This window comes from Gossypium hirsutum, chromosome A12, assembly GCF_007990345.1.
Source record: "Gossypium hirsutum isolate 1008001.06 chromosome A12, Gossypium_hirsutum_v2.1, whole genome shotgun sequence".
NCBI lineage: Eukaryota > Viridiplantae > Streptophyta > Magnoliopsida > Malvales > Malvaceae > Gossypium > Gossypium hirsutum.
Genome location: NC_053435.1, coordinates 105,901,201 through 105,915,561, shown reverse-complemented (window position 1 = coordinate 105,915,561; position 14,361 = coordinate 105,901,201). Strand labels below are relative to the sequence as shown.

At 30.9% G+C, this 14,361-nt stretch overlaps 2 protein-coding genes across 3 annotated transcripts; one reads left to right on the top strand and one right to left on the bottom strand.

Moving 5' to 3' along the window:
- The first annotated feature begins 9,250 nt into the window (after window positions 1-9,250).
- Window positions 9,251-10,587, top strand: LOC121211167 (homeobox-leucine zipper protein ATHB-12). The gene is made up of 2 exons (XM_041083606.1): window positions 9,251-10,011; window positions 10,102-10,587. The coding sequence occupies exons 1-2, from the start codon at window positions 9,376-9,378 to the stop codon at window positions 10,441-10,443; spliced, it is 978 nt and encodes a 325-aa protein (XP_040939540.1). The 5' UTR covers window positions 9,251-9,375; the 3' UTR covers window positions 10,444-10,587.
- Window positions 10,588-10,714: 127 nt separating this feature from the next.
- LOC121211168 (mediator of RNA polymerase II transcription subunit 10b) lies at window positions 10,715-12,942 on the bottom strand. 2 transcript variants are annotated; one of them, XM_041083607.1, is made up of 5 exons: window positions 12,449-12,942; window positions 12,264-12,344; window positions 12,056-12,158; window positions 11,872-11,961; window positions 10,715-11,000 (listed from the first exon to the last, which is right to left on the bottom strand). In XM_041083607.1, the coding sequence occupies exons 1-5, from the start codon at window positions 12,673-12,675 to the stop codon at window positions 10,929-10,931; spliced, it is 573 nt and encodes a 190-aa protein (XP_040939541.1). In that variant the 5' UTR covers window positions 12,676-12,942; the 3' UTR covers window positions 10,715-10,928. The 2 variants fall into 2 exon arrangements, with proteins under 2 accessions (XP_040939541.1, XP_040939542.1); XM_041083608.1 differs by having other exon boundaries at window positions 10,765-11,000; window positions 11,856-11,961; window positions 12,449-12,929.
- Window positions 12,943-14,361: the final 1,419 nt, after the last annotated feature.

The window sequence follows — 14,361 nt, the reverse complement described above, 5'->3', positions numbered from 1 at the left end:
CGATATAGACCGAATTGAGGCTAGACAACCCACCCTTGTTTATGCTGTTAGAGGTCATGAAGATAAAGATGCAATCGATAACATCGCAGGTATTTTTCCCTAATAAACATAGGTTCGTAAATTACTCGTAATATGTGTGGTAAACTGGGTATTAGGGTAGAGAGAACCACTACCGTTGTTATCGTAGAAAGCCCTTTAGGACAAACAATTATTGTAAATACGATCTATAAGAGATGTCTGCAAAATGTTTTATGGGAGGTATTGCCTGAAACTGCATAAGAATCAGAGTTGCGCAACAAAAGCGTGATGGTGGTTAGTTTGAAAGGAGGAATAATGAATCTTGTGATGAAGCAATTGATGTGACAACGGGGAAATTTCGAAGATGAAAATTTTTTTTAAAGAGGGGAGAATTGTTATGCCTTAAAACGTAACGAGGTTGGTTGCATGGAATAGACAAAGAATGAGTCTTAGTCTTTGATGGTTAAGTGTTATTTCCTTATCCTAGAGGTCCTAGGTTCAAACTTTCTCTTATTTCTTTTCTTTTAATTTTCAGCAACTTAGAATAAAAGCCACCCTAAAGCAATAGCTAAAATACCATGTACAATATATTAATAAAGTCCAAGATAAAGAAGATTGTTCGGAGATATATCTTCAATGCTCCCCAATCTGATCTCCACAATCTAATGGATTCGATTGCACGTTCATAAAATTATTTAAGTCAATATCCAACTGATTTGGTTTAAAAGATTTCCAAATCCAAATAAGGAAGGTTATGTTGTTAGTTGAAGTGCTAGCCGAAGTGGCCACTTTTGTTGGCACTTTGACAACTACTTAAAAAAAACTTGCCTTAATAATAAAACCTCTATCAAGGCTTCTCAAGGCTTTCATATTTAAACCACAAATCCATATTCACAAAGTAACGTTTAATCCATCTTGATATGCCCCAATCTAATCAAATCAACTATCCTGGATATAGGGATACAAAAGATCACAAAGTCGGGCTACATCTTTTTGGATTGCATACCTCAGTATACAAGGTAAGCAGATCACATAATAATCCTTGAAAAGTAATCATGCTTGATTTAGTATCTTCTCCAATACCCTAAAAAAGATACAAGCAAATCATCAAAATATTTTGGTCGAATATACCAACAAATAAGGCAAGTTATAGCCGAAATGGCCACTTCCATTTGCACATTGATAGACACTTCAAAAACTTGCTTCCATAAAGGGTAAAACTCATGTATTAATTCTTGGCAAATAAAACTCATGTATTAATTCTTGGCAAATATTACACCAACTTGACAAATCAAGAATATGGTTTGAATAGTTTAAGGCGTCTTAGACATTGTCCTTAAGTATATTTCGTCGTATAGCGTATCTCCCAGCATACAACAGGTTTTTCCATCATAAAACGAGAGTAGGATTCAACAATAGATCACAACAGGAAAAAAAAAAGGGTGGAGAGGAGAAGGATAGAATTTTTAAGATGTGTAAAAGATAACAAAAGTAAGTTGAGTAAAAAGTCGATTTTACTTAACTTCAATCGATTAACTTATTTTTAGCTTTGGTTAAATATAGGTGGTTCTAGATAAGTAATTTCCTATAAAAAAATCAGTAAAAAAGAAATCCAAAATAAAAGGGCTCAAACATCACAACACATCACACGTAGGAGAAATCCACCAATTTACATTACATTATACTTTCGAGCCCAATTTTTATGTGTGCAAGTCCACCCTTTCAACTTAGTTCTTACTAGCCTAATGAAATATAATTACCTATAAACAAGGGTCTCAAAATTTTTCTTAAGGAATGTGTGATTTGATTCTTTTGAAATATTTCAATTTTTTTCAAAATTAATCACCAAAAATAAAGAAAAAAAAAGCTAGTCCAATAAAGGAAAGGGCATGCTAAATCTCAAGCCAACAAACTTACTTCATACACCTGGTCCTAAGACTAGTGACAATGTCATATTGATGATTGTGGGGTTAATTGGCCTCACAAAAAAATTGTGACTAAAATTTACTTTATGAAAATAAATTTTAATTAAAGAATTAAGAAATTGAACCTACAAAAACTTTGCAAAAAATGGCCCCGCAAATTTAAAAAAATACTTTTAAAGCAAATTAATTTATATGTAAATAAATTAGTCTCTCTCTAATCATTAAAACTAAAAAATCCATAATTTTTTTCTTTAAATATTTATCAATTTTCTCTCATAGCTAATTTAAAATTTTTACAACATTGACGAAGGAAGATAATTCAATGGTTTTAACAAACGAGAAAACATTGTGAACAATTGTGAAAAACGTACAAGCTATTGACATTTATTTGATCTACCTTTTCTTTTATGGTAAAAGTACTATACAAGGCATTGCATTAGGAGTTGGATTGCTTTTTGCCCCATTTACTAAAAAGATAGGCAAATTAGTCCCTGCATGTGTGATCAAAGAGCAACTTGTCTTTCTGTTAAAAAAATTATTCATTTCTACTATTAAAAGTTGGTCCATGTACGTTAGTTGAGGTACACTTTGCTTTGCATGCCACATGTCATTATTTAGTTATTTCATCAACCACACTAATTTATAATAGTACAAATGGATGAAATTTTTAATAGAAATGACCAATTTAGTCTTTGATCTAACGTATAGGGACTAATTTACCCATTTTTTGAATGAAGGGAACAAAATGTAATCTAATTCCTAAACAAAGGCTACCATGGTACTTTTACCTATATTTTAGTTATTGTTGTTAGTGTAGGAAGACATGGGTTCGAGTGTGTTGAAATATATTATCTTCCTATTTAAGGCTTAAGGAAGGGCTATAGATAGTTCTAGACATTGTATCAAAAAGAGTAAATATGATAAGGACCCATAGTGAAAATAATGTTAAAAAATTTATATTATACATTATTTTTTTAAACATTTTACTTTTTTAAAATTTGACCTAATAATTCAAAATTCCTGACTTCACTACTACCTCTTTCCTTTTCGAAACTAATAGACAAGACATCAGCTGCTAAAACACTTGAAATGCAACGCAACTAGAAGTTCAATCAATTTTCAGAACATATAAATAAATATAAATTAGACGTTCAAGATTTAATGGTGTTCACGGTCAACGAATAGTCCTATCATTTTATTGCCCCCAATTCCAAATGAGCATTTCAGTCTTTCTATTTAATCCGATAAACTATTTGAATGGTTTTCTTTGTTGACCGTTGACACCATTAAATCTTGATAACATGGCAGTTGACTGATGTGGGCTCATTAATCATTTTATCAACATGGGCACTACATCTAGATGATTTTACTGATATTGATGTATATCTCACATCAACCTTATTTTATTTTTTTGAAATTTTGACCATCTATTATGCAAGTACCACCGTCGGATCTATGACCATTACCTCATCATTTCCATTATTTCTGTTTAAGCAAAGGAGAATGTCCAAGGATGGAAATTCAAGAGTTGAAGAAACTACGAATTAAAATTCTGATCTCAATCAAGCCAACGACATTAAAATTATAATTGTATCAACTCCACATTAAATGGAGTCTTATTTTCATAATTAGTTTTTGTACACATATTCTACCATCAAACGACCACCACTAATTACTCGTTTGGTTGGAATTTTAGTTTTATGAGTTTTGTTCTTCATGATTAAATTATTTTTTATTTTAAAATTTATATTACATTTTAATAAACTTGTAGGAAACAAAACGAAGATGTCATAAATTGAGTAAAAGCCTTTAGTTCATCATTATTGGTTTTTTAATATTATAATTTAAATTTTTTATCTATAATAATAAATACACTTTTGTATAAAATAATTAAATATGTTTTTATTAATAATTAAATTTAATTGATGAAAGTGTCAATAGAATTGCGTTAAATTAAATTATATGGTATTTCTTAAACAAAAAAATGCTCATATAGTCGGTTTAATATCCTGTCGAAGCTATGTAAACAGAAAAATAAAAAAAATAAAAATTCAACTTTCACTTTCCTTAGAAATGTTGTCCGAGAATTAAATCTCAAATTTATAATCCGAAACCCTACCACTCTCCCTATCACCTTACATTCAACATTTTTATTTTCCTTATTTGATTTTCTATACCTATAATATTAGTCATGTGAGGAATCTTTGAAAAAGTCATATATGATTTTAACAATTGGTTTCGATTATTAAACAAAAAGAATAGATAGATTAAATTCTTAAAATTAAAATTAAAATAAATTGTTAAATTTAAATTTCATCATTTGAGCTTGAAAGAAGAGAAATCGATAGAGGTAAAAATAGAGATATCTCCCACAATTCTTATGTTTATTTTTTGGTCGGTAGACAAGAAAGGAGAAAATGACTTGAAAAAGAATATTGAAAGAGAAATGCAATATCAATAAGTTTATTTCCACACTCGTGTTTTGTGTTCAAACTGCAAGAATTGTCTGTTAATGGTGTATGTGCGGTAGTTATTTGTTTTTGCTTATGATGTGCAAGTTGTAAAAAATGTTAAAATATGTTATCAATATTTGTACTTGGATAAAATTAGAGATTTAGTTTTTATATTTAAAACATAAATATTAAATCATTTTCTTTTTTAATTTAAAAATTACAGTCCAATCATTAACTTTTTTAGTATTTCTCGTTAAAATTTTTCAACATGGCACTTGAATTAGGTTGTATTCATATTATGTAATATATGATTAATAAAAAATAAACATGTTAAAGTTAAATTCTTTTTAGAGGAATCACTAATGATAAAGATGATTTAACTAAGATTTTTAAATTAAAAAAAAAAAGATATTTGAAATTTTAACTTCATATTTTAACAAAAAAAAAAAACTCCATCCCAATCCAAAAGGTGAAAGCGATACGAAGCGTGTGAGATGATTCAATTCCTTTTATTGGCCGCCTTTTAAGCCTCACAAAATTGACCCAATAATTTAATATTTCAAAACTTCTGTTTATTGTTAATATTCCTTATTAAAAAATAGTGTTAAAGTTAATAAAATAGTAAATTTAAATACACTCAATAAAGTGGTGGTTGTTTTTCAGTATAGTAATTGTACTATTATAATAATAATAATAATAATGCAACCAAGTGACCAACACACCCTAATGAAAAAATACCATCATTTATATGAGTTATTTTATACTGTATGATTAATACTTTAATCCATTCCTCATATTTTATATTTCTGTTTTGATAAATTATGTAGGTTAAGTTTGGAGTAAATTTAATATTCTAATTACTTTTTTATATAAATTTTTTAATTATTATATATATATACAATATTTTATATCGATATAATAGAAATATTAGATCGATTCAAAATTTTATATGAGCAAAAAATATAATTATATTGATAAATTTAATAGTTAAATTGTCAAAAATATAAATCGTAAAAGAATTATGAAAAATATAAAACTATTTTAATTTTAGTACCTGAATAAAAAGGAGTTTCCAATTTAAGACAAGGCAAAGCCTTTAAACAGAGAATTCCCAAATTCAGTCCTTAGAAGAAACCCAAATTTAGCACATGGCCCAAGTTTTGGCATAGGAGGAAAGAGTCATACTACAAAAGACCTGTCTGGAAATTGAATATTCCAAGGCCTAGTCCATAGTAGTATCCAATTCAGGCTCAGCAGGTTCAAGTAGTTTCATTGGTCTTAGGCTTTATTTAGGAAAGGGGAAAGAAAAATGAAAAGATAAAAAACTTGGAAGGAAAAAAAAATTAAATCTATATTTTTAGAGTAAACCATATCTAAACTCACTAAATTATTAGTAAGCTTAGGGTCTAGTCACTCAACTTCAAAAATTTATAAAATGATACTTAAACTATTCGAAAGTTTTCATTTTGAAGTTACTAAATTGTTAAAATTACTATTGTATGGTTTTCTCCGTTTAAACTAATGACACCAGTTGGAAGCTATCATTTCCCTTATCTTTTATAGCTTACTTTTATTTTTCATTAAACAACTTTAAACGGTATGAACATGCGAACAAAAATTCGAATAGTTTTAACATTAATTGTCAAATCACTTATATCTAAAGTAAGTTCTTCTACTCATCGATAGATATTATAATGGGTCTGAACAAAAATCAAATTTTAATAACAGAAAACACATCAACATGACTAACATTTAACCCTTATTAGCAAGATTGAAACATAACGTATCAAAAACCAATTAAAAAATATAAATAAATTGGGTACCCATCACAAAACATATGCAATATATTAAAACATAATCCAACAATAATTTTCTCAAAACAATTTTATGTACCAAAAACACAATTCAATATTGCATGTACCAAAAAAAAAACAGTATATTTCTCAAAAAATAGATGGTGTAAAAAAAAATTGTAGTATGAGAGCATAAATTTCAATAACAAAAGCATAATTGTTGCCATCCAAGAATCATACTTGCATGTTTAACCCAACTTTCATAAAGCACAAACAAAATCATATATATCATATATAATGTAAAGCATTCGAGGTTGATTTTTCGAGAACTAAAAGCCGAAGAAATATTGATCACTTTCCAGATTAGTTAAACTAAGACTTGAGAGACCATCAAGCAAACCTCCTAATATCCTACAATTTAAGGGCAAACTATAGAATTAGTCACCCAACTATTAGCGTATTTCTATTTTGGTCATCTTATTATGAAAATTTTCAATTTAGACACTAATGTTTTAGATCTTATCTATTTTAGTCATCTTCCGCTAAATAGTTATTGGAAGTGACGATGTGGTGTTTTTCTAACTAGTATAATAACACATTTGGTCCTCAATGCTTTCACATGATATCAATTTGATCTTAATTCTAAATAATTTAATCCTCCACATTTATAAATTCTATCAATTTAATTTTTAAACACATATAATTAAATATAAATTATATTTTATGAAAAGTACAAAATATAATATTATTCCCCTGAACTTGGCACATTCTCCTAAGTTGATACTTAAATTTTCATTTGATCAAGGTTTTTAGTACTTTTTTGTAACGGTTCCAAATATAAGGCACATGGCACTCTTAAGTTGTGACACGTGGAATTTATGATACCATAATTTATAAAAATATTTAAAAAATTATATAAAATATTTAAAATATAGAAGAAATTATAAAAATATATCTATCTAAAAATATTACAAAAATAAAAAAAATCTAAATTTCAAATTAGAAAAATTGAAAACCAGAAAATTTACTACTTTTTCTAAATAAATTGCAAGCAAATTAGAAAAAATTAAATTTTACAAAAACTTTTATTCTTTGTAACATTCCCAATCCAGTCTAGACGCTAGACTCGAATTCAGGAGATTCCATTAGCTACCGAAGTGACCTAGTATGTTTATTGGAATTTATAAAACAGTCAATTTAAAACATTTGTTTATTTTTAAAGAAAATTTAATCTATTTTCAGTATAACATATGAGTTTGAAAACTTGATTAATTTTCCGATTTATTTGCTACTCGATACTAATTTATAATTTAGCAACAGAAAAATAATTTTTAGCTTAGTCTATATATAAAACTTTGTTGTTTTATTAAATGTGCAATAGTTCTGATAGATGTTGTCACAATATGTACTAACAAGTAATGAGATACTTTATGTTGTTTTCCCAACACACAATTTCTTCATATTGTAGTCATTGCACTACCAAGCTTTCCCTCGAACAACATCATATTGAATTATCTTTTGCAAATTCTAAAAATTTACATGGCCAAACTTTTGCTGCCAAACCTCTAGATCTTGTACAAAAGCTCCCTTATAATAGCAACATTGTCGTCATCAAGGACATCGCAACTATCCTTGTTAAATTTTACATAAGGCCTTGGTCACATAATTAATTAGCTTCTAATTCCTGTACAAGCAACATATTTTTAAGGTTAGGGAAACTTTCATGTGTTTCGAATAATCATAATGCATTTGTATATGACTTTATTGCAATGTGACAATGTGAGAAATAATAAAACATCTCTTTTTATCTTTATATGAATCTGTAAACTACTTGTGTTGTGACAGATTTTATGAGCATTTTGGGTGGACTATATCCGTTCTTTCTTAAATCTCTCGAATATTTTGTAGCACCTAGGTCGCATAAGCTCAACAAGACAATTACGACGAATTGGTACTACTCTCTTTTTAGATTGATTATGTATACCAAAAATTTCATTGATGTTTATTGGTTCTTCGATTGTGGTACTTGATGTGTCTGTTTTTACGAAAGGAGAAAATTTTCTTTCCAAAGATGGATTAGCAGTAAATCCTAAACCTATATGCCCCGCCTTTCTTCTAACAGTAGTGAAAACTTCATCTAGTTTTTCACTTATCCTAAGCTTCTTGAGAATTTGTTTGGCAACATTGGTACAAATCCAGCAACAACACAACATATCCTAACAAAACCATTTGTTCATGTCCCTAATGAGAACTTAGAATTTTGGGATAATTTCAGGAGGTTCTAATGTTCTACCTAAACAAAAATCATGTCACATCTTACCCTAAACCCAACACCGTCCTCAATAAACTTTTATCAGTTTCCCAGAGACCATAGGAAGCTGAATATGCAGCCAAGAGACAATGCTCAAACAGTAACTGAGAGTGACAGTCTTACCCAGAAGTATGAACATCGAATCTTCAAGAATCAAATGTTTGTGCCCCCTCCACATTAAAAAAGAAAATGTTACCAGACAATCAACCTAAACCTCTTTTCGAAAATGCCATTAAAATTTAACTTTACGTGTCCCAAAGAACCACCAGATAGTGGACACGTTCAGATGCGAAATACCCATGAAATTCAGATAGACTAAGGGACTCCATTTTTTTTAACTCAAAATCAAACAAGAGTGTGGCGTCAACTCATTGGCTCTATCTCTAAAGCCTGCTTTAACCCTGGCTTTGTCCTAACGCTACGATCCAAAGTTGGCATTGTCAAACATTTACTTTAAGACCCAAAACGTGGCTTCCCCGCATTGTACGACGATATGAAGTTGTTCCCAAACGAAAAGACTTTCGAACTGGGAACAACCTTTCAATAAATTAAAGATGGGGACTACTTAGATATTCATATTCTTCAAATTTTTTAGACAACCATGAGATTCATTTGTTATTAAATTTACTAATTTATGTCATGTCTAATGGCAGGACAATACGTGTTCTAAGCGTCATTATCATAATCCATACTTGGGTGTGAAAATAACAATTTTTTTTGTTTGTTGGTTTGTTCTTTTTTCTTTAATAGCAGAAACAAATTTTACAGAAACTTTTTTATGTTTTAGGAACCTAGATCCCATATCATGAAATGGAGAGACCCCATGCAAGGCCCCCATAGCCAATCACGTTACGACATGTCACTTCTCGAGACAAATGGCCAATCCATGTCGTTTGAGAGAGAAATCCACAAGGGTGTCCAACAGGTTCCCGATAAAGCATCAACAAGAGGTATTTTCCCCATCAAAACCGGCTTCAGGTCAAGTTCAGGCCCACCCCTCGGATACCCTCTCCACCACTTATAGGCACATCGTTTCCCAATCATATATTATGTTTATATACACCCTAGCTCTCCTCCATCTTAGTTTGCTTCACACTCTCTGCCCTGTAATAATATACTATACCATGTTGGCAAATAAAGAGCAGCTCCACACTGCGGCGGTGAAGATGGAGCTTGGTTTATCAGGTTTAGATCACCTGGATATGCGCCACCACGCTATTACAAATGTTAAATCCAGCAATAGGAACAAGAGAAGATTCAGTGACGAACAAATCAGGTCACTTGAAGTCATGTTCGAGTCGGACTCGAGACCAGAGTCACTGATAAAACAGCAGCTAGCTAATGAGCTTGGACTACAGCCTCGACAGATTGCCATCTGGTTCCAGAATAGGAGAGCTAGATCAAAAGCTAAGCAAATTGAGCGAGATTACAACGTTTTGAAAGAGAGTTACGATGCTCTTTCTTCTAGCTATGAATCCTTGAAACTAGAAAATCAATCCTTACGTATCCAGGTATTAATTTCCACTATCATTCACTATGTAGAATTGATTTTGAAAGGCCTTAAATTGTGAATTCTAATACTAGTTAGTGTGTCCCAACAGCTGCAAAAACTGAAGGGTCAGCTTGAAATGGAACACGAAAACCAACAACACCATGGACCAAACAGAGCAGATGAAAACAGTGGTAATGCCAAACCCGAGAATGGGAGTACTATACTTGACACAAACAAGAAGGTTACCATCCTACTCGAAGGATATGACCGTTTGCTTCCATGCAATGACAATAGCAGAAATGTCGAGAGCGAGGATGGAGATAGGGTGGCTCTGGACATTATAAAAGCAACCAATGGTTCCTTGACTTCATCGGAAAAATGGTGCCACTTCGAGTCCAATTGTTTCCTAGACGAGTCGAGTTGTAGTTCAAACTGGTGGGAGTACTGGTGATGTTGAATGAGATTCAAAAGCCCACCAACTGAATTGCATCTGAAATTTTGATCCTCTACATATACATATACACATACACATACATACATATATATATCATCGTGTGACTATAAATCAATGATGCATGCACTTCGTGTTCTCTTCCATTTCCTATTCGGGCATTCCCAGTTCTGAAAGCTAAGACTGAATTCAAAATACAGAAAATCATAAGCTATGGTAATGTGATTTATATCAAGTCATTTCACAAATTTGGCTATAGATGAGGGGAAAATGAGAAACAGTACAATAATTTTCACTGCATCAGCCAAAGTATACAAAGAATGCTCAAATGTTCCCACCATTAATATTAGAAAGAGTGCGCACTAAATTGTCAAATTCTTAATACAAGCCAGAAATGTCGTTGCATCAGAATGAGCAAATCTAGTACATACAGAAACCTATATAGATGAAAAAGGGCGGAAAAAAAGAACACCAAATACAACTATCTAAAGCTCAGTTTTGACTTTTACATCTCCATTTTGTAAAATACTTTGTGATTGTGCGAGCCGCTTAGATTCCTGCATTGTTAAAACAGCTTTTACATAATCAGTGATTAAAAAAAGAAAAAAGAAAACAGAGATTAGAGAATGACAAATTAGATTTGATTTTCAAGGGAACTGCAGAATCATAGGCATAAGCTTAACAGACGCAATTTCAATGATTTAGTCTACTATTGATTCAACATACACACATTTGAAATACTGGATTCAACATTTCAGCTTTAAAGTAACTTATTCACGAATCTAAGCTTTTGTGATTAAAGCATGCTCTTAATGCAATAATTATATGATGTGCAGTTCAGATATCAGAAAAACATATATACTCAATGCTTCTTCAGCTCTTACTAATTCAGTAAGGAATAATTAAATGTATTTTCCATTTTATCAAGCAGCAAGTGGAGTTTTGTATGAAAATAGGGAAAATATAACATATGAAATGGATACAAAGAAAGTCTTGGACAGAAAAACAATTTTTTAGAATGCCTTTATTTCACTCATTATCTAGCCTGAAAAACTGCACTGTCTTTATGAGAATAACATGATGACAGAAGCAAAAAGACCGCACCAGGTAAGGAGAAAATAAGCCCAGACATTTTCAAAATGCAGGCGAGACAACATCCATCCAAGTACGAAATCAAAGAGGAGGGTAACAAGAGGTTACAAAGAGAGTGGACTACCGTTGACGGAAAAGAAAAAGGCTAGGTGAAGAGGCAATCAATAAGTAGATTTTCCACATAAGAACCAAAATCCAATGATTAAACATTTCAGATAACATATCATATCATCAGTCAAGGCAATTAGGAGAACTGATTACTGCTTCTCATGGATAACACAACAATGAACACATATTCATAACATTTAGAAATACATAACTATTAAATTAACTCACAGCAGCAGCACTCGCGCGTATCTCCCTGTAGGATTCAACTTCATCAGGAAATGCCTGTTCAAGCTCTTCGAGAAGATGTTTCCGTAAACCCTATAAAATAAAACAGTAGAGTAAATACAGATCAGTTTGTGCTCAATAATATGCAATTATAATAAAATACCCTACAAAAGGAATTGAGAATTACCTTGAAAGCATCGGTTTTGCCTTTAGTAACCTGATTTTTTGCAATACAACCGTTTAAAACATCTCTCGTAAATTCATCAGGGTTCTTCCCATCATCAATCAAACTAACCCAAAAACGAACAAATTACTACTAAGAACTGAACAAAACAAGCAATATTAGGCATAAAACAAAGATAATATTCATAACAATAAAAGGAAACCCAACCCACTTAAGAACTTCCATCGGCACTTGAATATTACACTTTTCAGATAACTTTGCCATGTTATCGAGCTCCGTAACTAATGAATTACTGCAAAAAAAGAAAAAAAAAACTGACGAGATCAGCAATGCGGGAAAAAAGCTAATGAGAATCTTGTAAAATAAATAGATAGGGATTTGAATAAAAAAAATTACAGGCGCTGAAGGAGAGGGAGCTGGGAAGCGGCATTGAAAGAAGAGACGGTGAGATATAGTTGATGAAGAAGGCCTAAAGTTTTCTGGATGGAATTGATTACTTGATTCAGATTCTGCTTAGGATCATCATTAGGGGTTGCGTTTGCCGTATCATTAGTTTGAGTGCTTAACAACCCGTTTCCGCCGCTCCCACTCGTCCCTAACGTTGAAGCTTGTGACGAATCCATTTTCTATAGACTCGTAATTTCTTCCTCCTCTCCTATGATTGATTCACGAAGATTAAGATTAAGAGAAGCGAGAGTAATAATTAAATAAAACTGACCGGGAGTTAAAACCCTAAAGAAACAGAAACAGAGAAGTGGGAATTGAAATCCGCCACAAACCCTAGAAATCTGCGCAAAGGCCAATGAATTTGGGGAACAAAATGTTGACTCGGATTTTCTAGTGTGTTTTGGGAATTCTGCTTTGGGTTTGATTTCGATTTTTATTATCTGGAATTCTTAATTAATGTGATATATGCCCAATTTAAAGGCCCAAACCTAAATTGAATGAAATTTGGGCTCGAATTGTTTGGGTCAGGAAAATATCCATAGAATGCCCAATTTCAGTCCATGGAGCCTTATAAAGAACTCAACTCGCCATTTGACAACAGAATAAAAATACTGATATATTTGAATACAATTTCTACCACTGTTTACAACCACAACAATGTGAATTCAATTGCTGATGATAATGAGGATTAAATTTTAACTCGATTGGTATCAGTATTAATTTATTATTAATTTAATATTTTTTTTACCTATATTATTTGTACGTAACGGTGGTTAAAATTTTTGTCAAATTCCCATCTGATATGAGTTTAAACCGTATAACCTCCATCCCCTATCCTAATATAAAACATAATGGAATTTACCACCAACGTAGTAAAATATTATTGTATTTAATGAAAGCGTAAATTCAATCTCAAGTAACATAGGGCCTATTTGATTAATTGAAAATTTAATTGTTAAGTTTAAGTTATAAAATCTTTTTGATATATTACTTAAACTGGAATACCGGGCATATTTAAATTGTCTGATAAAGAATAAAATAATATTTAATAAAATAAAATAGTTGAATCTATTCTCTATTAAGTGGTAAATATAGATCCCTATCTATTTATTTTCTACACTTGCTTGTAGAAAAAATCCTATCTAATAGTTTTCTTTTATAGGTACAAAACACATTTAAAAAAATAAATTAATAAAAATATTAATTTTTAATTAATTCATTTGTTCAACACTTTTATCATTTCTCTAATTGTTAAAAAAAAAAAAAACTCACCTGATACTAAAAGCACTCCTTACAAAAGATCACATTGAATTTACTGATAATTGATTTATTTTTTCAAAACAACACTTTGACGTATGATTATTATCTCCAAAGTGGACAATATCTCATCATAGGCGCAGTGTAACAATCTTTACATAAAACACATAATGTTTGGTGATTGTTTTGTCTTTTCCAAATTGTCTGCTAATTATTTTCTCTATTTGGTTGTAATTGCATGTTTTTCCCTCTAATATCATATATACAAAAATGAATCTAATCACAAGAGTATAACGTGATCTTCTAGTCTTTTCCTTATCGAACAAGTCTAACTCTGCAGAGCATATATATGCTATACCTAATAAAATCTTGCAAGCACAAAGATGCGCCATTTCAGTTTATGTAAGTGAATTACCAAATAAAGAGAACCTATCCTCCTGCCATTAATGGAGATGGAAAATGACTGAAATGAAATCGAAGTATAGTCCCAATTCAGGCCATTCCCAATTCTCCTCACATCTATTTTTCCTAGAAATTCTAAAATATTACCATTTAGGGTAATCAAATTCACATAAATAAAAAATTAATATGAATTTTAAAGTGTT

Coding starts and splice junctions, on each gene's coding strand:
- LOC121211168 (XM_041083607.1), bottom strand. CDS start 12,675: ATGGATTCGTCACAAGCTTCAACGTTAGGGACGAGTGGGAGCGGCGGA. Junction 12,345..12,448: donor CTCCCTCTCCTTCAGCGCCT/GTAATTTTTTTT, acceptor CTTTTTTTGCAG/TAATTCATTAGTTACGGAGC. Junction 11,962..12,055: donor GCAAAACCGATGCTTTCAAG/GTAATTCTCAAT, acceptor TTTATTTTATAG/GGTTTACGGAAACATCTTCT.
- LOC121211167 (XM_041083606.1), top strand. CDS start 9,376: ATGGCCAATCCATGTCGTTTGAGAGAGAAATCCACAAGGGTGTCCAAC. Junction 10,012..10,101: donor ATCAATCCTTACGTATCCAG/GTATTAATTTCC, acceptor GTGTCCCAACAG/CTGCAAAAACTGAAGGGTCA.